At 58.9% G+C, this 22976-nt stretch overlaps 1 protein-coding gene across 1 annotated transcript in view; it reads left to right on the top strand.

Annotated features, from left to right (window-relative positions):
• Positions 1 to 14866, top strand: part of CACNA1I (calcium voltage-gated channel subunit alpha1 I) — a 105356-nt gene extending 90490 nt beyond the window's left edge. Inside the window, exons 25-36 of the mRNA XM_060113944.1 lie at positions 155 to 306; positions 1566 to 1675; positions 2275 to 2408; positions 3272 to 3342; positions 6827 to 6905; positions 7601 to 7722; positions 8204 to 8548; positions 8794 to 8940; positions 9768 to 9890; positions 11510 to 11675; positions 13174 to 13370; positions 14216 to 14866. Of these exons, the coding sequence (XP_059969927.1) occupies positions 155 to 306; positions 1566 to 1675; positions 2275 to 2408; positions 3272 to 3342; positions 6827 to 6905; positions 7601 to 7722; positions 8204 to 8548; positions 8794 to 8940; positions 9768 to 9890; positions 11510 to 11675; positions 13174 to 13370; positions 14216 to 14866 (2297 nt within the window). The remainder of the gene's footprint in view (positions 1 to 154; positions 307 to 1565; positions 1676 to 2274; positions 2409 to 3271; positions 3343 to 6826; positions 6906 to 7600; positions 7723 to 8203; positions 8549 to 8793; positions 8941 to 9767; positions 9891 to 11509; positions 11676 to 13173; positions 13371 to 14215) is intronic.
• Positions 14867 to 22976: the final 8110 nt, after the last annotated feature.

Raw genomic sequence — 22976 nt, 5'->3', positions numbered from 1 at the left:
ACTCTGATCCCCAGGGCCTGGGGTGGACTGGCATCTCTCCCCCTTGCTTCCTCCCTCCCCTCCACCTCTCGCTCCGTGTGCTCTGCCTCCACCTTGGCCCCGACCCTCTGTGGTCTGTGCCGCTCTCGCCCCTGCCGCCCCACCCCCCCTGCAGAGGCCCAGCGGCTGCCCTACTATGCCACCTACTGTCCCACGCGGCTGCTCATCCATTCCATGTGCACCAGCCACTACCTGGACATCTTTATCACCTTCATCATCTGCCTCAATGTGGTCACCATGTCCCTGGAGCATTACAATCAGCCCACGGTGAGCCTGGCCTGGCCTCTGGCCCGAGGTCACGTGGTGGGGTTGGGTCCTCAGCAAGACCCCACCCCAGGGATGGGGTGGGGCAGGGTCTGAACCGTCCCCACTGGGGGTCCTACGCTCAGGAGACGCAGGGCCTGGTAGGACAGATGAGTGAGAGGGAAAGTTCACTCCGTCCTGGTGAGCGGGGTGGGGCGGGGGTGAGGGTAGGAGGGATGACATTTGGACCCAGCCTTGAACATGGGTGACAGTAGCTGCGGAATGTTCAGTGTGACTCTGCAGGGCACACTGCAGATATTAACTCTCTAATCCTCACAGCAATCCTAAGGTGTGTTTGGGGGAGGCTTTTGTAGGTGAGGAAACCCAGGCTCAGAGAGGTAAAATATGCACAAGTTACTCAGCCAGAGTGGTGGGGGCAGGACTGGAACTTTGATTTGCATTCAAGGTCTGCCAGCTGGCTCCACCACTACGGGGCATATGGAGCCTGGGGGAGGGGCAGGACCAATGGGGGCAAACACTGCGGTAGGAGAGGTGACCAGTTCCCAGCTAGTTGCAGGCAGTGTGCGTGAGGGACACGTGAGGGTTATGTAGGGGCAAGTCTTCTTAAAGACTTACTGGAGTGGGGGAAGGAGGGGAGAGCAGAGCCTCCAGATGAGGAATTAGTATCTTATTTTAAATGGTAGGAGAGGAATATTATGAGTGCAGGGAAAAAGAAGGCAACCACTGGTGGAATGGAACAGTAACTATAGAACTTCTAAATTAACATGAAGAAATGGAATAATAACAGTTCACATTTACCAAGTATTTATTCTGTCCGGTCTTGGGCTATTACCTCATTTAATTTTTATAGCAACTTTCTGAGGTGGGTGCTATTATCATCCCCAATTCATAGATCAGAAAACTAAGTCCCAGAGAGGTCAAGTGACTTGCCAAGGTTACACAGTGAATAAGGAGTAAGTGCTGAGTCTGGATTCAAATCTAGGCAATCTGGTTCTTAAGCACAACCCTTAACCATTACCCCATACTGCCTCCATAGAGTGGCAATTGGACCAAGCCAGCAGAAATAAGGAAAAGAAAAGAGCAATGTAAAGTAAATCGTACACATTAAGTAAGGTGGAAAGCATGAAAGTAGATATGTAAATCATTGCATTAAATGTGAATGGAGTAAATTTTCCCCTTAAAAGGCAGAGATTTTCTGGCTGGAATAAGGTGGGGGACAGGTCATGGGGCCTGGATCATGCTTCTCTTTGCTGCCCCTGCAGTCTCTGGAGACAGCCCTCAAGTACTGCAACTACATGTTCACCACTGTCTTTGTGCTGGAGGCTGTGCTGAAGCTGGTGGCATTTGGTCTGAGGCGCTTCTTTAAGGACCGGTGAGCAGCTGGGCTGGGGCAGCAGAGAGTGGGCTGCAGGATGGGGAAGCAGTCCTGACCTCTGGGGAAGCCTGGAGCAGCTGGAGGAGGGGAACCAATAAGTGTCTGGGCACTGATGGCCAGGGACCCCAGGTGTGTGCTGCCTACAGCCCTGATGGGTGCAGGGCATTCTGCCAAGCCCTCCTCAGCTCATCTTTTGTGGGTCTTCCATACCCCACAGGCAGAGCAGGGCATACCTCATGCTAGTCCTTTTCAGAGGGAATACATTGGGCTCAGAGAGGTTGATGGACTAGCCCAAGGCCACACAGGGGGAGCATCTGGCTCAAGATTCAGACCTAGGAGTCAGAGCCCATTCCTATTTCCCTGCAGAGGCCAGAGATGTTCATTTAGCCTGGTCAGACTCTTGCTTGAGGGATCAGAGGCTGTGGGGGGCAGAGAAGGAGCTGGAACCATGGGGGTCTGGAGGGGCTGTTAGGGATCCCCTTGGGCCATGGCAGGAGGGTGGAGAGCTGGGAGGTTCCTCCCAGCTGGGGCGTATCTACCCTCGAGTGCCTCTCACCCTGCTTCTCACTCCTGCCCTCCTCTGCCCGGCCGCGAAGGTGGAACCAGCTGGACCTGGCCATCGTGCTGCTGTCGGTCATGGGCATCACGCTGGAGGAGATCGAGATCAACGCGGCACTGCCCATCAACCCCACCATCATCCGCATCATGCGGGTCCTGCGCATTGCCCGGGGTTAGGGGCGGGCGGGGCACCGGGTGGGGACAGGTGGGGGAGGGCTGCAGGGCAGCATGGGCCTCCTGCTGAGCAGGGGGAACAGGAGCCAGGAGGAGCCCATACCTGATACACACTCAACCCACCGTCCCGTGGGCACACATGCACCCTTGTCCCGCCAGCTCTGTACTGCACCCTGCATGCCCCCTCCATATAACACCCTGATCCTTGCAGTCCAGTCTCAGGTTGGGTTGAAAGGAACCCAGTGCACCTGGGAAGACACTGGGTCCTCACCAGCATTTCTCTAACACTGCCTGGGACGCGCTGTCCTTGAAATCCTCTTTCTTCTCCCAGAAGCCTCCCTTTCTCCTCAAGGCTGTCCTCACACTTCTTTCAAAAATCTCCTGCCTCAATGCTCACCCTTCCACCGGCCCTGCCTGTTGCCCCCAGATTCTGAAGTGGTGAGGGGGCCGGTGGAGAAACTCAACAGTAACACTGGAGCCCTCTCCAGCCAGAGGGAAAGGGAGAGACCCCAAGGCCACTCACGCGTCGGTCATTGTGGCCTCATCGCGGTGAATTACGCACTCACTCACACACCTAATGTCCCTCCATTCCCACTGTGCCTGTCCCCCTTCTCTTGGAGTTTTTTACACCAACGCCCCAACCTTGGGCACACATGTTTTTGTGCACCCCCCCGCGCCCCCCCCCCCCCCGCCCTGTTCAGCTGAACCCACGTGCTTGTAGTGCGGCATCGCAGAGCTGTCATCCTTGATTTCACGCTCCTCCACTTTCTCACTCTCCTGCATTCACACACAAGCACATACGTGCACACGCCTGTCCCCACTGGCCCGGGCTGAGTGGGCCGGGCTGGGTGTCGCCCACAGTGCTGAAGCTGCTGAAGATGGCCACGGGGATGCGGGCCCTGCTGGACACCGTGGTGCAAGCTCTGCCGCAGGTAAGAACTGCTCCTTTGGCCCCTCTCTGGGGCCCTGGGGGGCATGGGCCCTGACTTCCCTTCTCTCCAGACCTGCCCGGAGCCAGGGCAGAGTCCCACCTCCAGAGAAGCAAATGTGAGCCAGGGGCTGTGAGAGATGGGCGGGGTCCCCTCTGCTTCTTTCTCCCTGATTCGCCAAGCGCTTGCCCACGCCTGCTGTGTACTGGACCTGGGGCTGCCGCTGAGCACCCATGTTCTGCCCTCAGGAGTCACCAGCCTGGTGGGGAAGACAGAGGCCTCAGGGCGGTGTGGGGAGAGGTCCTCACACTGGGGAATCAGGGAAGGCGTCAGGGCACTTTGAGCTTGACCTTGGAAGGTGGCTTGGTAGGAGAGGTGGTGATGTGCATGGAGAGGTGACAGATATGACATTCTAGGAGGGGACAGCATCAATCCTTGACCTGGGTGAGAGCCCTGGGAAGTTAGGAAAGCCCCCCACATTGGCAAGTGGAAGGGAGATGGGTCAGGGCCCCAGAGGGTGCATCTTCCATCCTCCTCGGAATCCTGCAGTCCCAGGCTCTCCCTCCCCGACCGTCCTGACTACCGGTGGCTCCCCTTCTCCCTCCCCTCAGGGTGGTCTCACCTCACTCTGACGTGAGCCTCATATACATTCACTTATTCATTATGACTCACCTAGTCTTAAGGAACTTTAAGTGTCTTATTAAAGGAAAAGACACGGATACAGCATGATAAAAATGAAGATAAAAGATTAACAGCCCAGGGCAGGTGAAAGCAAAGCTAATTCTCTCAGGAACCTGGGCTAGGGATGTTAATGAGTTCCGTTCTTGAGTTTGGTGTGAGCTTCCCAGCAGCCTAGCTGCAAAGGGAAAGTGACACGGCTTACAGCAGGTCTGGGTGGAAAGCAAGGGCCTTCATTCAGAGAGCTGTGGTTTTTCCTAACGTGAAATCCCTTCAGAGGAATTTGTCTCATGGGAGAGGGGGGGGTGAGTGCTGGGCTGGGGGGTTGGGGTGTAGACAGGAAGTGGGTTGGAGCCCAGACTCAAGCCCTTTTGACCTGTGGTCAAAGCCTCATCCCCGGTGAGAGCCTGGGTGTGTGACTCAATCTCTCGTGCCTTGGTTTTCTGGCCTGTGAAATGGGGGGTGATATCAGCGCTTACCTAAAGGGGTGTTGTGAGGTTTAAAATAGTTAAAGCTGGGGCTTCCCTGGTGGCGCAGTGGTTGAGAGTCCACCTGCCGATGCAGGGGACACGGGTTCGTGCCCTGGTCCGGGAGGATCCCACATGCTGTGGAGCAGCTACTAGGCCCGTGAGCCATGGTCGCTGAGCCTGCGCGTCCGGAGCCTGTGCTCCGCAATGGGAGGGGCCACAACAGTGGGAGGCCCGCGTACTGCAAATAAATAAATAAATAAATAAATAAATAATAATAAAAAAAAATAGTTAAAGCTTATAAAGCACCAAACGGTACCTGGATCATAGGAAGTGCCAGGTAAGAGTCTGCTAAGGATGGAAATGGGGGTGGCAAGTGTGTACCCCCAGCCTGCCTGGCCTCCTTGCCCCTTCCCCTACCCTTTTCCCCTTTTTCTGACCCCTGGGCATCCTAGGATGGCTGCCAGGCCAGCACTGAGTTGGCATAGGGCACATGGAGATGCCTAGGAGGTCCCAGCCTCGAGTAGGAGACACATGACAGTAATTATACTTTAAGAGATGCGTGTGCCAAGAACCATGTGGTATTGGGGTGAGGGGCTTACCCCTCACCATCTACTAGCTGACCCTGGACGTTTCCTCGGTTCTATGTAAAGTGATATGAAAATGAAACTTCAGCCCCGTCCTTCCAGGCTTTGCCTCAGGCACTCAGAGGGAGGAGGCATCAGGGAAGGCTTCTCAGAGGAGGTGACCCATGATCTGGGTATTGAGGGGTGGGGAGGAGGCATTTAACAGGCAAAGACAGAGAGAGGGTCTTCCTTGCAGAGGAAACAGAATATGCAAATGGGGTCTGTTTTCTGTGTGGTTGGAGTCGGGGTGGAAAATCAGGCTGGGAGGGGGTCCGCAGGGCTGGATCACACAGGCCTTAGATGTCAAGACAGCAAACCTGGGCTTTGTCCTGTGGGCAGTGAGAGCCACGGGAGCATCTGGATAAGGGAGACCTCAAGCAGAGCTGTCTTTAAGAAGGTTGCTCTGGTGACCGTGAGGAGAATGGATTGAGGGAGAGGCTGGAGAGGGAGGGAGGCCTTTGAGGAGGCTGCTGTAGCCGTGCAGACTCAGAGATGCCGAGGGCAGGGAAGAGGGGGAGCTGGTAGGAAAGGTGGGGTTGAAGAAACGCTGACCTGGGCCCGCAAAGGGTGGGAAGCTGCACTGAGGCTCAGGCCCTGCCGGATTTCTTCCGGCAGTCGGGGCCTCACATCTGGCCTCAGAAGTACTCAATGACTGCTTGTTTCATTAATGAATGAGAATCATTTAATTAGTCAGACACTGTTGGTGTGATTGTAGCACAGATTAGAAGGAAACCCTTGTCTGCAGCAGAGAAGCATCAGGAGTCTGTGATTAACATGGTTTATTTTTCAGCAATTAATGCAAACATCCTCGGATTCTACTCATGCAGCTCTTCTGAGGGTTCTTGGAGATACTTCATTTCTAGGGCAGGAACACTTTTGAACCTTATCTCATCCATAACACGAGTTAAAGGCAGTCTCTGGACTATGGATAGATTTGAAATAGGTTTGGAATCTGCGATGTTTTTCTCCCACAGGAGCTGTGGGATGGGGGTGGCTGCGTTTGCAGGAGGCTTCTGGGGCCCCCAGTCTTGCATGATTTCTATGTTCACTCCGCTCTGTGGCTGGGGCCCATGCTGGCCTGAGGAAGCAGATCTGAATTAATCCAGCCATGTCTCTGCTCTCAAGGACTTCCCAGACTGACAGAGACAGTGACAGGGACACACCAGTTACTCTCATGCTGTCAGACTGCATCCTGGTCTGCCTGAAGGAATCCAGGCAGGCTTCGTGGAGGAGGTGGCATTATTGCTGCACCTTCCTTTCCTCTTTCTCTCCATTCATCTGTGGGATGGTACTAACCACACACAGGTGTAGCGACTGTGTGCATGGACCCTGGGGCCAGCCTGCTGGGCTTGATCCCAGTCTTACCACTTATTAGCGATGTGGCCCTGGGCAAGTACTTCACCTCTCAGTACATCTGTTTCTTCACCTGAAGAATGCGGGTAAAAGAGAGTTCATAGATCCCTGTGTGCAGTAATGAATGTGGAGTGCTTGAAACTGGGCCTCTCACAGCAAAGGCTCCACATGTGTTTTATTATTGTCCTGTGCTCTGTGCCGGACCTGGCCTGCCCTCCAGGAGGTCGTGCAGGGGTGGCAGACACGGACACACAGCCTGGTGAAATGTTACAGCTGCCCCGACCCTCAGGCTGGTCCTTTGCCTGGAGCCTGCCACCCGCCACCTCCCCAGGCCCTGCCCAGTCCCACCTGCTGTCCCCACAGGTGGGCAACCTGGGCCTCCTCTTCATGCTGCTCTTCTTCATCTATGCTGCCCTGGGAGTGGAGCTCTTCGGGAAGCTGGGTGAGTGACGCCTGAAGCAGGCCTGGGGTTGGGGGGTTCGTGGAACAGGTCTGGTGGAGGGCCTCGGCAGGGTGGGGAGGCCTGAGACACGCTCCCCTACCAGACTGTCCTGTCAAGGTCTTTGTATTGGGGAGATGCCCCCAGAGCAGGCCTGGCGGGGGGGATGGATGGGCGACCCTCAGCCATCCACATGCCCCTCCCAGTGTGAATAGGAGCTTTTGAGAGACGCTAGCCTGGGTCCGGAGGCACACCCAGGCCTGTGCAGTGGACCGCCGACTTGGGGCCCTCGAACTGTCTGGCCTCTCAGGGATGCCCCTTCCGGCTCCACCTGCCGGTGCCCGTCCAGAGCCAGTGCCGCCCCAGCAGGCAGAGTGGCTGGGGCACAGACCAAGGGCAACACAGCCCACATCCAGCCCAGTCCTGCACAGGGCTGGCTCCAGAAAGTGGGGCTCCCTTGGGCATTGGCCCTTACCCACCCCATCGTCTCTCTCAGGAACTGATACCTGGGTGGAGGGAGGAGCCAGGCTCACCGGAATTTGAGTCCCAGCTTGTGTGCCACCTCCTCGAGCCTCAGTTTCTCCATCTGTGGGCTGGGCACAGTCCGCACGCACCTCTGAGGTTGTCGTGGGGATTCTGAGACGAGGCTGAGAGTCAGCAGTGCAGGGCGGCCCGGGCTGACCCCACTCTCCTTCCAGTCTGCAATGACGAGAACCCATGTGAGGGCATGAGCCGGCACGCCACCTTCGAGAACTTCGGCATGGCCTTCCTCACACTCTTCCAGGTCTCCACTGGGGACAACTGGAACGGGATCATGAAGGTACACCTGGGTGGGCTGGGGAGGGAGAGTTGGGCTGGGTTCCGGGTCCTGACAGCCAGGGCTCCCGGGCCCTCTGCCTGCCCAGCGCCCCGTCACACACGGGAGTGGGGTGCAGGGCACAGAGAAGCAGAGGGACCTGCCCGGGACCCTGAAACACAGTGAGGTGGAGATGAGGCTAGGGTCTCTGTCCGCCCCTAAGTGCTGCTCTGGGGTCAGTGCTCAGATTCTAGGGGACAGGACTCCGCCCAGGGCCAGAGGGTCCTGGGGGCCCATGGCCAGGGCCAGGGGCTCCGGGCACCGCTCCTCCGGGTGCCAGGCCCTCGGCGTTTGCCTCACTGCCCATCACCCAGCGCAGGCTCCTCGGCTCTGGCCTGCAGTCTGGCCTGGACTGGGTGGGGAGGGGCTCGTGAGGACAGAGATGAGGCCTGTGGCTGGAGGCCCCCTGGGCCTCACCACTGCCTCCCCGCCCCGCCGGGTGCAGGACACACTGCGAGACTGCACCCATGACGAGCGCAGCTGCCTGAGCAGCCTGCAGTTCGTGTCGCCGCTGTACTTCGTCAGCTTCGTGCTCACGGCCCAGTTCGTGCTCATCAACGTGGTGGTGGCCGTGCTCATGAAGCACCTGGACGACAGCAACAAGGAGGCCCAGGAGGACGCTGAGATGGACGCCGAGCTCGAGCTGGAGATGGCCCACGGCCTGGGCCCCGGCCCGCAGCCACCCGCCGGCTCCCCGGGGGCACACGTGCCTGGCCGTGGGCCAGGAGGGGCGGGTAGCGCGGGCGACGCCGAGGGCCACCTGATTCGAAACTGCTATTCGCCAGCCCAGGTGGGCGGGGCCTGGAGAGGGCAGCGGGGTCGCCGAGGGCTGGGAGGGCAGCTGGGCTGGGGGCCTCGGGCAGAAAGCTCTGTCGTTTCGGGCCCCACTCAGCTCCACGGAAGGGGTGACCCTGTGATGAGGGGTCGGGCCCAGGCCACAGGCAGAGAACCAGGAGGGCAGCTGTGCCCACCCACCCCGCCGTCCCGACCTGGCCGATAATCCCGCCTGTCCCCACCCCGTCCCCGTCCGCCTAGGAGAACCTGTGGCTGGACAGCGTCTCTTTAATCATCAAGGACTCCTTGGAGGGGGAGCTGACCATCATCGACAACCTGTCCGGCTCCATCTTCCACCACTACTCCTCGCCGGCCGGCTGCGAGAAGTGTCACCACGACCAGCAGGAGGTAGTGGCAGCCCCTGAGGGAGCTGGGGCCTCGGGTTGGGGGGCCAGCCGGAGGGGAGAGCGGCTCTGGGCAGAGGCCTGGCTGGGCCGACTTGGCCGATGCTGCCCGGGGGCTGTGGCAGACCTGCCTCCCCGAGCCCGGGCTGGCCTGTCCGTCGGCTCAGTGCAGGCCTGGGGCGTGGCCTCAGGAGCTGCGAGGCCCCTCTCTGTGTCTGTACACAGTGGGTGCTCAGAAAGGGCCCACCTTGGTGGTGGGCTCCTGGGGCCAGCAGGAAGCCCGTGTGTCACCTCTGGTGCAGTTTGCCTTTTCTGTGACAAACTCCAGGTGGAGTTTCCCGGATGGGCATCCCAGGGCGTCCAGTGGCCTTGGGCCTGTTTTGTGCAGGCTCAGGCGGGCCCTCTCCCTAGTGGGGCCCTGAGCTCCTCCCCTGGGAACCCCCCTAACCTGAAGTGGCTTCAAATTCCCCAGGGTCCTCCGGGCTTGCAAACACCTCTGCACGTGCGGGTAGCCTGCACAGGGCCACGGGTGAGTTAGACCCAGCCAGGCTCGAGTGGCACTTGGCCTGAGGGCAAGCAGACCAGCTTTGGATCACAGCTCACGGCAGCTCACCTGCCCTCCAGCCCAGCCCAGGCCTGGCACTCTGCTGGCTGTGACACCCTCCTGTCATCTCCCACCCCCTGCCCAGGCTGGGTCCCTGCACAGGGTGGACATGCTGTCCGTGCTCAGATCTCTGGCCCTCTCTGACCACTGCCCTGCATCTTTCTGGAGGACCAGACTGCCCCATCCCAGCCCCAGGGGTGACCCGACGCTGCCGCCTCTCCCTGCAGGTGCAGCTGGCCGAGACAGAGGCCTTCTCCCTGAACTCAGACAGGTCCTCGTCCATCCTGCTTGGCGATGACCTGAGTCTGGAGGACCCCGCAGCCTGCCCACCCGGCCCCAGAGACAGCAAGGTGAGCACCCGGTGGGCTCCTGGGCAGGCGGATCTGTCCTTGAGCCTGGCCTCTGCCTGCTGTGCCAGAACACTGCTCCTTCCTGGCTCACCATTTAAGTGGCACCCACTGTGTGCTGGGCCCTCATCTCCTGTTGATCAGATGAGGGCTGGGAAGAGAGAGGCGGAGTGATTTACCTGAAGTCACACAGCAACGAGGCCAGCCAGGGCTCCAATCACAGCATCCAAGTGACCTTGGCCACTCACTGTAGCCTTGGATGTTTTTGATCCATTTAATGGGAGGTGTCCCTGGCGGTCCAAACTTACAAGGGGGCCTTAAGGCTGAAGAGTTGAAACAGGTGCAAGCACCTACTGTGTGCCAGACTTTACTTGCACTCAGTGCGTCCATTCCCCAGCTCTGTGCGGCAGGGATAATGTGGCTCCATTTCACACGTGAGGACATGAGAGCTCTGAGAAGTGAGCTAGCTTGTCCTGTCACACAGCCGGGCAAGGCAGAGCAGGGAAGCCAGCCCTGGGGCTGGTCCCCAACCTCTGCCCTAGAGGTGGTCAGTCTGAGGAGGCCAGGAGGGCTGGAAGGGCCACTATGTTGATCCTGCAGACTCGGGCAGGGGAGGTCTGCCACCTGGCTTGTGACCTCAAGGCCAAGTCGTTCTTGCCCCAGCTCGGGGATGAGAGAGGGAGCCCCTGGCCTGAGGTTGGGGTGCAGTGGCCCTGCCCTAAGAGACCCTCGGTCCCGTTTACCCCTGACTCCTGGGGCAACCTGGGTTTGGCACCACTGCCCCCCAGGGCTGTCCTCCATCAGCTCCAGGAAGGCTGGGATGGGGGGAGTGGATCTTCCCAGCCCCTCCCTGCCCCCCTGTCCCCTCCCTGACAGCTGACAGCTCCTGCCACCCATCCCCAGCCCCTTCCTGTATCTCCTGCACCCCTGCACTGTTTTCCACACAGGATGTTGGGGTACACAGTTTCTAGGGCCTCGTTGGGCTTAGATGGGTGCTGTTTTATTAGGACTCAAAGAACAGTTCATAGGGGACTCATCTGCCTTGGAGGGGACATTGGGGCAGCTTTTGAGTAGCTAACTGTGCAGAGGTTGCCTTGGGCTGCAGGGTTGAGAAGGGTTAGGGCCCAGGGAGTGCCAGGAAGGAAGGCTGGCAGCTTCTGGGTGCCAGGCCCCAGAAGAAGGGGTTACTCTCTCGTTTATGGCTGTGAGAACAGAGACTCAGCCACAGGAAGGGACCTGCCCAGGGTCATGCTCACAGGGAGGCCCTGCAGCCGCTTGGCCAATCTTCTGGTGCCTTCACCCGCCTAGACTTGGCTTTTTTACTGGCCAGGGTCTGAACTAGGCACTTGGCTACAGAGACAAGGAAGACCCTCAAGGATCTCAGAGTCATGAGGGGAGTGAGTGCTATCTGCCTGGGACATCAGAGAGGGCTTCCTGGAGGCGGGGCCCTTTCACCCAGGATTTGGAAGATGATGATTGCTGGCCAGGTGGCGGAGGCGAGAAGGCCATCCCAGGCAGTGAGAGCGACCAAGCAAAGGGCTGAAGAGCAGGGGCATGAAAGCAGCTATGGCAGGATTTCCCCCCTCCACCATCCTGCCCCTTTCACCTCCCTTTTCCTGTAGGGTGAGCCGGACCCGCCTGAGCCGATGCGGGTAGGGGACCTGGGTGAATGCTTCTTCCCCTTATCCAACACGGCCGTCTCGTCGGGTCCGGAGAACTTCCTGTGTGAGATGGAGTCGATCCCATTCAACCCCGTCCGGTCCTGGCTGAAACACGAGAGCAGCCAAGGTGAGGGGTGGGAGCCCCGTCAGCTCCCCACAGCCCTGATCTCAGGTGTTGGCTTCAGAGGGGGCGGGCTGAGTTTTTTCCTTGGTATTTTTGCCTAGACTATTATATTGAGTCCAGAAAGAACCAGATGGATAACTGATAATAAAAGATAGGAATCTCAGGCCTGATAGAACAATGACAGAAGATCAGGAGCCAACCAATACAGAGAAATGAGATCATAATTATACCAGAAGTCTAGGCTAGTGGAAGATTCATGCTGAGTGTCCTAGGAGCTGTGGTGAAAGAGGAAACACGTTGGCACACACAGCTCATCAAGCAGAATGAAAGCTGCCTAATTATTGAAGGGTTTTTCTAGAGCTGAATTCGAGAGGTGTTTATCCCACAGATCGTCACACAAGGTGATGCTGAACAACAGAAAGCCTGTTGTCCTCAACAGCCCTTTCATACAAAGCCCTGCCCTCAGCATCCTCTGTTTGCGCTTTGGGCTTGTGGCTGGGCTCTGGGCGGGAGGATGGAGGACTCAGTTGACTGGTCCATCACGGACTTACCTTCACCTCCAGTCCCCTTGGAGGGTGATGGGATCTGGCTTCACAGCACTGGCTGGGGAAGGGGGCAGAGGGGTGAGCTCAGCAGAAGAGGGGCCCCCAGACCCTGAGCTTACCCCAAGTACTATTCTGGGAGGCCTGGCCTTGAGTGCTTTCCAGGAGCTGGGGGTGGAGTGACTTCCGAGGACCTTCCCTAAAGCTGACGGCCTCTGGACTGGACATGATGGCTGAGGGGCCAAGACCCCAGATTTCCTGAACCAAAAGTTGGGGCACAGGACCCAAGAGCCGTTCTGATCCAACAAAATCCCATCTTCTTTACCTAACCATTCATTAGCATTTTTCTTAAATAATAAGACATAGATTAGGAATCCCCCTACCTGGGGACATTCAGGCTTCCATCTTCATCCTGGAAGGCACTGAGGGGACTGTGGACAGAGGTTGCCCCCCAAGACCGGCCCCAGCTCTCATTTCCCCCTCACCCTCTCCTTGCCCCTCTCCATCCCCAGCACTCTGCTCTGCCATCCTGCCTGCTGTCCTAGGGGGGCCCCCAGGCCTGGCCAGACCTCCTGGGTGTCAGGACCTGGGGGGGGTGACTGTCACAGCGAGCACTGCTCTGCACGGGGCTGGGAGCTCCACAGCTGCCTCTTGCTCTTATAGCCTTCTCTCCACTCCTCGAGGTGGGCAGCTGGTCCCCATTTCACTGAGGAAGGAACCCAGGGGTCCTTGAGCCTGGGTCTGCTTGGCTCCAGAAACTGTGCCTTTGCCTAGTGTCCACCCTCCCAGGACTCACACAGGCAGGCTCGGTGTTCCTCTCTTGCTTTCACAAAGGGGACACTGAGGCTCAGAGAGGGAGCCCACGGTCTCACAGCCAGTTTGTTAGGTGGCCCTTTCCTGCCAACCCCACTCAGGGGCCTGAGCCTGCTCCCCAGCTCCCTCTTCTCTCTCCCCAGCAGCGCCCCCGAGCCCCTTCTCCCCGGATGCCTCCAGCCCACTCCTGCCCATGCCAGCCGAGTTCTTCCACCCTGCTGTGGCCGCCAGCCAGAAAGTACAGGAAAAGGCCCCTGGTGCCAGGACACTCCCCAAGATTGCCCTGCAGGGCTCCTGGGCGTCCCTGCGGTTGCCGAGCGTCAACTGCACCCTCCGTCACCAGGTATGGCACCTCCCAGTTCTGAGAGCTCTCTTGTCAGGGGACATCTGAGGGGGGCCCTTAAGTCCAAGGCGGAGGAGGAGGGGATGGGCCCAGCCAAAGGCACGGGGCATGGCAGTGCTGGGGGCACTTGGGAAAGTGAGGGGGTAGTGCTGAGACTTGAGGGAGGAGGTGGCCCTAGAGTCTGATAAAATGGGCAGAGCCGGGTCCCAGGGCATCTGGGGACAGAAGAGTGTGGGGTGGGCCCGGACGCGGGGGTGGAGGGGCCCTGAAGGAAGGTCATGGGGTCTAGCTTGAGGGGATGGGGAGGAGGGGGCGTTGGGAGGCTTTGCAGTGGGTGGTGGAGCTCTGAGTGGGTTGGGGTGTGATTACTAGGAATGGAGGTGGGGGGTAGGTCTGGGCGATGGCAGGTCTTGGTCTGCAGGGCCACCTGTATTGGATTGGCCAGGGCCACCACCTGGGCACCCACAGGGCCCAGAGCGCAGAGCAGAAGGGTCTGCGGACTTGATGTCCCTCTTCTGTGGGCGGCTGCTGGGGGAAGGGACTTTTACCCCCGGTGAGCCGGAGCCTACGCCTCCCACCGGGGGCCAGCGTCTGATGGGGTCCGAGAAGGATGACACCGACTGTCCCCCGAGGGTGGGGAGTGGGGTGGGGCAGGGGGCCGGGTCGGAGGGCCACCCAGGAGCTCAGACAGGTGGTGGTAGGGCGAAGGGGAAGCCTGGGATGCCACGTGTGAGCCGAGGGAGTTCCCGAGGGCTTGGAAAGAGGGCTGGGCGTGCCCGCGTTTCACCGGGAGGGCGGGCTGGGGGACACCGGGCTGCCCCCCATCCCCTGTGACCTCCCCGCAGGCCACGGGGAGCAACACGTCGCTGGAGGGCAGCCGCAGCAGCTCGGCGGGCAGCCTGCAGACCACGCTGGAGGACAGCCTGACCTTGAGTGACAGCCCGCGGCGCGCCCTGGGGCCGACCGCGCCCTCCCCTGGGCTCCGCGCCGGCCCGTCGCCAGCCGCCAGCCATCGCCCGAGCCTGCGGGGCCGGGGCCCTTTCAGCCTGAGCGGGCTGCGGGCGCATCAGCGCAGCCACAGCAGCGGGGGCTCCACCAGCCCGGGCTGCACCCAGCACGACTCCATGGACCCGTCGGACGAGGAGGGCGCGGGCGGCCGGGCCGGCGGGGGCGGCGGGGGCGCGGGCAGCGAGCACTCGGAGACGCTCAGCAGCCTTTCGCTCACCTCCCTCTTCGGGCCGCTGCCCCCGCCGCCCGGTCTCCCGCCCGCGCGCAGGTTCAGCAGTACCAGCAGCCTGGCCGCCGGCCCCGGCCGCCCCCACGCCGCCGCCCGGCCCCGAGGCCTGGCCCGCAGCCCTTCCTGGGCTTCCGATGGCCGCAAGGACCCGCCGTGCCAGGCCGATCCGACCGCCGCCCGAGGCCCCTGGGCGCCCGAGCCGCAGCCGCCGCCCGGGGAGCCACAGCCCGGGGACGCTGCGAGCCAGGGGAGGAGATGAGGGCCGCCGCCCGCCCGCCCCGTCTCACCTTCTTTACCTCAGGAGCCAGGGGCAGACAGCAATACTTCGTCCACGACCTGGGCGCCGCGCCGAGCCGCCAGGGCTGGGGGACGAACAGGGTCCAGGTTGCCGAGGCTCAGATGGGCTCAGCGTGGTCCTGCCCGTGCATATTCGTGTATACATATGCATATACATAGAGACAGACATATATATATATATTTATTTTTTCTACCGAGAGCTTATGACTTCCAGAAAGTGCTAAAGTTGGGGAGTGCGGGTCCGGGCCCAGACGGGGCTTTCGCCTGATGTTTGGGACCCAGGCCAGACCCACTCCAGGGCAGAAGGTCCTGCCGGGGCGTTGGCAGCCGTGATTTCTGGCGTCTCCCCTGGGCTGAGAGTAGCTTGGAGAGGGCTCTCAGGCCTCCGAGGGCCCCGTGGCGGGGGAGACAGGCCCAGAAGAAGAGGTGGAATTCAGGGTGCATTTTTTTCCTTTAAAGAAGAAACGCTGCTAAGATCCCACCCGTCCATGTGTTGGGGTGTCTGTCTTGTTCCTGACCGTCTAGTTGTTGTGACAGTCTTTTGTAGATGCCCCAGAGCAAACAAACTCTCTTAGTCAACCAGTTAGGTGTCTTTCTTTAGAAAAACCAGGGGTGAGTAGTCGTATTTTTTTAGGGCAGGGGTGGGGGGAAGGGCGGCTCCAAGGCTGGGCAGGGGTGGCTTTGCCCCAAGGAGGCTGAGGGCAGCAAGGCTGCAGGAGGGAGAGGAAAGGTGGAGGCATTAAGCAGATGAGATGCTTGGAGGTCAAGGGAACCCGCCTGGTCTGTGCTGGTCGGGCTGCCCCTGGGGCTCCTGGGCTCAGGCAGTTAGTGGCTGGTTACTTACTGCCTTTTATCCCCCAGGTGGACCCTGAGCCACGGCCATTCCAGGAGGTTGTACCGCCCCCTCCCCTCACAACCCCCTGTCCCCTGAGCTACTCTGCTGCCCCTCTCCCCACCCTCCATGGAGTTCAGGGTAAAGCAGATCTGACAGGATTCTAAGCAGGGGTGATGCCCAGCCTGGCACCTGGAGACCACATCCTCCCCCCTCCCGCTGCTTGTCTCTGGGTCTCTGTCTCATACCCATCACCCCCACTTTCCCAAAGCTGCAGTGCTTCCCAAATGGGTTCACGGACGGGTATTTTTTTATTTGACTATGCATTTATTTGAGTATTTATTAGAAAAAAAACAGTACACTGAACCCGTGATTTCACAGACATATTGCTGAGGTCAAGGCTAGGTTTCTGAGCAGTGAACGGACTTGAAGTCAGTCTGAAGAAGGTTGGGAAGTGGTGGTGGAATGGTCTGTGGACACGCAGGGGTCATGGGGTGGGAAAGGCTGCAAGTTGGGACTCACTGTGCTTCAGGAATAACCAGGCCCTTTGCCTGTGTGAGATTGTCTCAGTGGCTTCAGCTGGGCCCCGCTGAGGAGCCCTTGACCTTGTTCCCAAACCCTGACCTTAAAGAGTCTGGCTTTGGGCTGGGCTGCAAGTTGTGGGGAGGGTCTGCTTGACTGGCTCTGGGTGTCTTCTGGGCAGCGTAGGGCCCCCTGGGGCCTGGGCATCGTGCACAAGGAGAGGGCAATGTGGCCTGCAAAGCCTTTCCCCCAGAGCTGGTGGGGGGAAGGGTTGCCAGGCCCACTTTACACCTGAGGAAACCAAGGCCCAGGGAGGTGAAGGGGCCACCCCAGGATCCCCTGGGGCCTAGGGCACCATTGGGGGGCCAGCACCTGAGTACCTGGAATGTGAAACAGTGACCCTGTGTTTCAAAGCAGGTGGATTCAGAAGGCACAGCCTGGCCGTGGGCCTCTTTTGGCAGCGGGTAGTTGAGACCTGGATTTGCCCCTGAGCTTCTGGAGCCTCCCTCTCGCCCAGAAGTGTGGTGGGCAGTCCTCTTCGAGGGGTCGCTATGAGGACACACAAGGCGATGCCCAGACGCTGTGCTCCCTCCCAGGACGGGAGCCTCCAGGGTGGGAGGTTGGCTGGGCCTGGGGTCGCATCCCCTCCTGCCCCCAGTGGCCTGTTGGCTGGTGAGGGAGGCTGGGCCCAAGTCCCAAGCCGCCTGCCTGCCCCAGAGAGCCTTGCGCTGGCTGCCTTTGCCACGCCCATGGCTCCATCACGGCGGCGCTCGCTCGTCTGGGGAAGAAGAGGCCACGGGTAGCCTGCCCGGCTCTGCCTCGCCCTCCCTCCCAGCGCCGTGCTGGCCCCAGCCATCGAGGTGGAGGGGAGGCCACGCACACAGTGGCTGTGCACGGCAGCGTGTTCCTGGAGGGACGTGTGTGCTGGGGGCCGGAAGGTGGCCAGTGGGACCTGAGAGGACCGTGTGGAGGGTGGGTTGGCGTTCAAGGAGATGGCATCTGACACCGGTCAGCAGCTTCCGTCTTCTGGGCTCAGGTGTCATCCTGTTTACTCTGCACGGTGGCCCTGAGCCGTGTGCACTGCTGCTCCATGCACAGACCAAGGAAGTGAGTTTCTTGGTGCCACCGGGTTATAAGTGGCTGGGCAGGGAACACATCCCGGGCGAGTCTGACACAGAGCCATCCTTTTACCCTGAACTGAGTGACCCCAGAACCAGCAGACACGTGGGAAGAGTGATCCAGGCATCGCCTGAGCGATGGTGGATGGTGCGAGGGCTGGGCAGAGCAGGGTGTGTCTGGAGGTGGGAATAGCTGAACACGGAAGATAGAAGCTTTGCCTGAGGGAGTTGTGGGAGATGGGGCTGGCTCCTGGAGGGTCCCAAATGCTGACCCCAGGCACTTGGCCTTTTTCCTGGGAGCTACAGGTGATGGTGGACCAGGGAAGCTGTGATTGGCTGGCCAGGAAAAGCCCAAATGGCTAAGGGTTGGGTGAATAGCCCCTCAGCCCTCCCTGATCCTGTGACCTGTCCATCACAAAAGCACAAACCTACCCTAACCCACATGGCCTGGCCCTGCGGAGAGTGAGGACCCTGGTGCTGGACACCCCAAGCTGTCTGTTTGCAGGCTTCTGCAGAGTGGTGGTTGGTGGGCCCCTCAACACCTGTACAAAGGGACCCAAGACCAGATGGGGCATAGTCTACCCAGCCAAGCCCTTTTCCTGTCCCCTGCTGGGCCTCCTCCTGCACCAGGCAGCCCCCTAAAAATGGACGAAGTGTGCACAGTATCAGCCTGTCTGCCTGTCTTCCCCCCAGATCTTCCCACTGGAGCTTTCTGTTTCCAGGGCCACCTCTGGCCCCCTTTGCTGCGCTGTGTAAGGGCTTGGGTTCTTAGAAGCCGCTGTTTAGCCCAGATACACATACTCTTTTTGTCTCTGCGCAATAATCAGTGTTCCTGGCAGAGCCCGGGCCATGCTGGGGTTTAAGGAGGAGTCAGAGGCCACCTCCTCCTGGAAGCCGTCAACCCAGCCCTGCTGCTGTGACTACCGCACTCCCAGTCGCTGTACAGTTTCTATGGTGTGAATAAACTTCCCTCCTAGTTGCTAATGGCGCTGGTACCTGCTGGCCCAGATGGCCTGGGATAGAGAAACCAAGCGGCAGCCGCCACCAGTGCTGTTTTGAATAAAACCCAGAAGCTTATTTCAGAATTTCTCCATGTGTCTGTGCTGTTCTTTCCCCAGTAGGGTGGGTGTAGAGTTGGGGAGCTTCCCAGGGGGTGGAGTGGTGATGCGGTCATCATGCCCAGGCTGTGGGGCCTGGGGTGTCTGGGACTTAGAGACACCCATGAAAGTGTCCTCTCATGGCCGGGGTATGGGTGGGGGACTGCTGGGCTGGGGAGGAAGCAGGGCCTGGCTCTCGCATTCTGGTTCTGTAGCTAAGATGCTGGACCCGGGTGACAGGGTCACAGAGAGTAATAGTCTACTCACCTGGCACTGTTTCCTGAAATCATACTATGGGTATTTTCAGGACTGTTTTGGCTGCAAAGGACAAAAACCCAACTCAAATGAAATTGAGAATAAAAAAAGAAAGAGCCAGAAGAGAGGAAAGGAAGGGAGGGTGGAAAGTGAGAAACAAGAAGGAAATAACTTAGTGGCTCAAGTAGCTAAAAAGTGCAGAGGTAGCGTTGCCTTCAGGTGCAGTTGGATCAAGAGCTCCAACTATGTCGCTAGGATGAAGTCTCTCTCCGCCTCTTGGCACTGCTTCCTTCTGCGTTTGCTTCCCTCCTCTCCTAGTGGCCACCAGCAGCCCAGGCTTTGGGCCTGCCTGTCCCCAGATGAAGGAGAGCTCCTCTCCCTGACAGTCTGGCAAAGTTCACGGAATCTCATGGGTTGACTGGGGTACGTGCCATGCTCTGATTGCCCAGGTCTGAACTCTGGGATCCAGGGATGGGGGTGACCTACCTGCATCATGGCCTGAGAGCAGGATAGGGAGGAACTGTCAAGGAGCACCGCTGTGCGCTTGTTGGAAGGAGGGGATGAAGGCTGGGCATGCAGCCAAACCTCGCCTCTGGCTAAGCTCCCTGCAGCTTCGTCCCTGGGAAGGGCGCTCTCATCGCCACCCTTCAGATGAGGCCAGGGGCCCAGAGAGGTCCAGAGACTGGTCACCTGGACGTCAACAGGCTGTGGGAACAGAATAGCCAAGTTAGTGGCTAGAGGGCCTGCCTGGTCCCCACCAGCCTTTTCTGGACCTCCCATCCCCCCAGCGTGTGCTGTCTTTCCTCAGGGGCTGACCGGGGTCTCGGCATGGCCAAGGGAGGGACACAGGGGTGTCACGTGTGACCTCCAACACTGCACCTCCCTCTCTGAGGCCCCACCAACTCTGGAGAACAAGGTGAGCTGAGGTCACCCCACAGACAGGCCTGTACCCCTGGCCCTGCGTGATTCTATCCTCTCGCCCCTGCTTTCCCCGTTTCTGCTCTGCGATCCCCTTCTGGTGGCCCCTGCAGCTCTGGGAGGTAACAGAGAAATCACCGCAGCTGTCTAGGCCCCTCTGCACGCTACCCACATGGACGCTCCCAGCTGCCAGCCGTGCTGCTCGGAGTGCCATGATTTCCCTGCTCCGGGCGTCTAGAGGGGAGCCCTTCCAAGGCCTTTCTACCTGGGCATCGGCCTCACAGCAGACAGAACGGTGGGGGCAGGGAGAGAAGCGACGCCTGGTGAGGGCTGCTGTGCACGCACTGTGTGCACGTGTGCCGGCCACGGGCCTGCCTCCGTCCAGAGAGGGGTGTTACCCTCATTTTCAGCTGAGGAAACTGAGGCAAGGCAGGCTGTCCACAGAGCAGGCCAAGTGCAGGTCCAGGCCCCAGACTGAGCCTCATTCATCACCTGTGAGACCTGGTCTAGCTGCCCAGCCTAGGATCTCATGGCCGAAGGGTGCAGCAAGCCCTGGCTCCCTGGGGAGACCCCCTGCTCCAGCCCCTCCTCTCCCAGCCCCTTGAGGCAGACCTGCTGGACTCCACGTGTCCAAAATCTCTAGATCGCTGTCCCCCAACATCTATCCCTCCCTGGAAGGCTGGGTCCCAGCCTCGACTCCTCCCTTACCAGGGACCCTGGCCTGAATCGGGCCCACCTCACCCTAGCTTCCCTCCTGCTCCCGGGCCCAATCTCCTCCTCAGCCAAACACCTTCGTCCCCTCCCAACCCTCCCTGCCGACCCCCAGGGCCAGGTCCCTCAGCCCCGCAGCTCACCCTGGGGAGGCAGCTGTCACTAGGACCATCCCTCCTTCTGGAACTCTCTCCTCCCTCCCAGCCCCCAGGCTGTCCCTGCCTCCTGGTTCTCACAGGAGCCTTGGGGCCAGGCCCCTCCTCGTCACCCTTTCCAGGCCTCGTCAGTCTCTCTCACTCTGCAGACCACCCGTGTGCTGCCGACTCCACGCCTCTTCCCCAGTGTCCTATAGGACGAGGCCCACCCTCTAGACTCCCCTGTTCCCTTTCTCCCCATCCCTTGGCTAACTCTTACTTATCACTTCAGGTCTCAGCTCAAACGTCACTTCCTCCAGGAAGGCTTCCAGGCTGCCCCATGTCTTTGCCCCCCAGCTTCCACTTCTCCTCCACACCAACGCTTTTCCCCGATGTCCTTGTCTGTTTCCTGAGCCCCCATCACACTGCATCAGTTGGAGGACTGCAACCATGGTCCCTTCTCCCAGCCTAGAGCCTGGTGCCTGGTTGAGCCTCAGCACATGTCAGCTACATGTCTATGTTTTGGAAGCAGAAGCGATTTTCAAGACTAACTAAGCCCTTCCCTCATTTCTCTACCTGAGGAAACTAAGGCCCAGAGAGGCGGCGTGGCATGTGCCAGGTCACACAGGGAGACATTGCCAGGGGTGACGGTGACCCACACCGCCCCTTCCATGGCCGGGGAGCTAGCGTCCAGCGCTGCCGCTGAGGCCGGGCTGCGGGTGGGGGACCCTGGGGAGCAGAGCCGTGCTGTGTTTCCCCGTCCCTTACCCGGTTATAACGAGATTAAAAGCAAGATGCTGTCAAGGAGAGAGGCTGACTTAAAAAAACCCACAAAAAACCCAGCACATTTTAAGAGAATGAAAAACTTCGGCCATCAGCACTTTTTATTTAGACCTGAATTCATGAATTTTAACCAAATAAACACTGGCATGTTAGGTACTAATATATGGACGATTATGCAAAACCACTATTATGATTGTAGTGAGAATTAGATTCTGACTTGGAGGTGGTGTTCCAGGAGGGAAGCATCCTCTGGTTTCCAGTGCTATGACCTCGGATTGCCATTGCCATGGTAACGGGGCTGCCCTAGGAGTCTGTGGATAGGAGGCTGGTCCTGTGGGGAGGGGCCGCCAGCCCAGGCTGGGCTGGGCCAGTGCAGACCTCCAGGCCCCACCTGCAGGCTGGGCCCGGGCAGCTCTGTCCCCTGGGCAGCCCTGAGTCTCACAGGGGAGGGGACAAGTCACCAGCGGGAGGGGTGGGGTATGAAAAATCAGCAAGTGCATAGTGCCCCAACGTCACCCACATCTTCTCACTCCCCTCCCTGATGGCTTCTCACTTTCATCTTTCAATAGATGTTTGTTGGGCTTCCCTGGTGGCACAGTGGTTGAGAGTCCGCCTGCTGATGCAGGGAACACGGGTTCGTGCCCCGGTCCGGGAGAATCCCATGCGCCGCGGAGCGGCTGGGCCCGTGAGCCATGGCCGCTGGGCCTGCGCGTCCGGAGCCTGTGCTCCGCAACGGGAGAGGCCACAACAGTGAGACGCCCATGTACCGCAAAAAAAAAAAAAAAAAAAAGATGTTTGTTGAGCATCTATTATGTGCTAGGTGCTGGGGATACAGCATGGATGAGTCTGCATCTCAGAGGGGGAGACAGAAAATAGACAGCAAACAGACACATGAGTGGGGTTATTTTAGAGCCTGCGAGGGCCAAGAAGGCTATGGCCAGGTGATGTGACAGAGAGTGACTGAGGGGAGGGGTGGTCAGGGGAGGCCTCTCTGGGGAGGAGTCCTCTGAGCCAGGGCCTGAAGGACAAGAGGTAGACAGCCATGCAAATGCATTGGCCACCCCTCAGAGAGTCAGGCTGCCAGATACAATCCAGGATGCACGGTTAAATGTGAATATCAAATAAACCATGACTAATTGTTTACTGCAAGCATGTCCCATACAATATATCCATCTCCAGAATTTCTTCATCATCCCAAACTGAAACTCTGTGCCCAACTCCCCCTCCCCCTCCTCCCAGCCCCCGGCACCCATCATTCTTCCTTCTACAAAGTTGACCACTCCAGGTAGCTCATATAAGTGGAATCATGCAGTATTGGTCTTCTTGTGACTGGCTTATTTCACTGAGCATAATGTCTTCAAGGCTCATCTGTGTGTCAGAATTTCCTTCCTTTTAAAGGCTGAATAATATTCCATTGTACAGATGCAGCACATTTTGTTTATTTGCTGTTGGACATCTGGGTTGTTTCCACCTCTGGCTGTTGTGAATAGTGCTACTGTGAACATGGTTACACAAATATCTCTCCTTTCTCCTGGGTGCAAATCTAGGAGTGGAATTGCTGTGTCGTAGAGTAATCTTGTATTAAATTTTTTGAGGAACTGCTGTGCTGTTTTCCACAGCAGCTGAACCGTTTTACTGCCCCCTCCACTCCTCGCTTTTGTGTGAGGCTTGGCTAATATTTGGATATATTATCTATAGATTT

This window comes from Mesoplodon densirostris, chromosome 11, assembly GCF_025265405.1.
Source record: "Mesoplodon densirostris isolate mMesDen1 chromosome 11, mMesDen1 primary haplotype, whole genome shotgun sequence".
Classification (NCBI taxonomy): domain Eukaryota; kingdom Metazoa; phylum Chordata; class Mammalia; order Artiodactyla; family Ziphiidae; genus Mesoplodon; species Mesoplodon densirostris.
The sequence above is the reverse complement of the archived record's forward strand: the minus strand, read 5'-3'. Positions and strand labels throughout refer to the sequence as shown.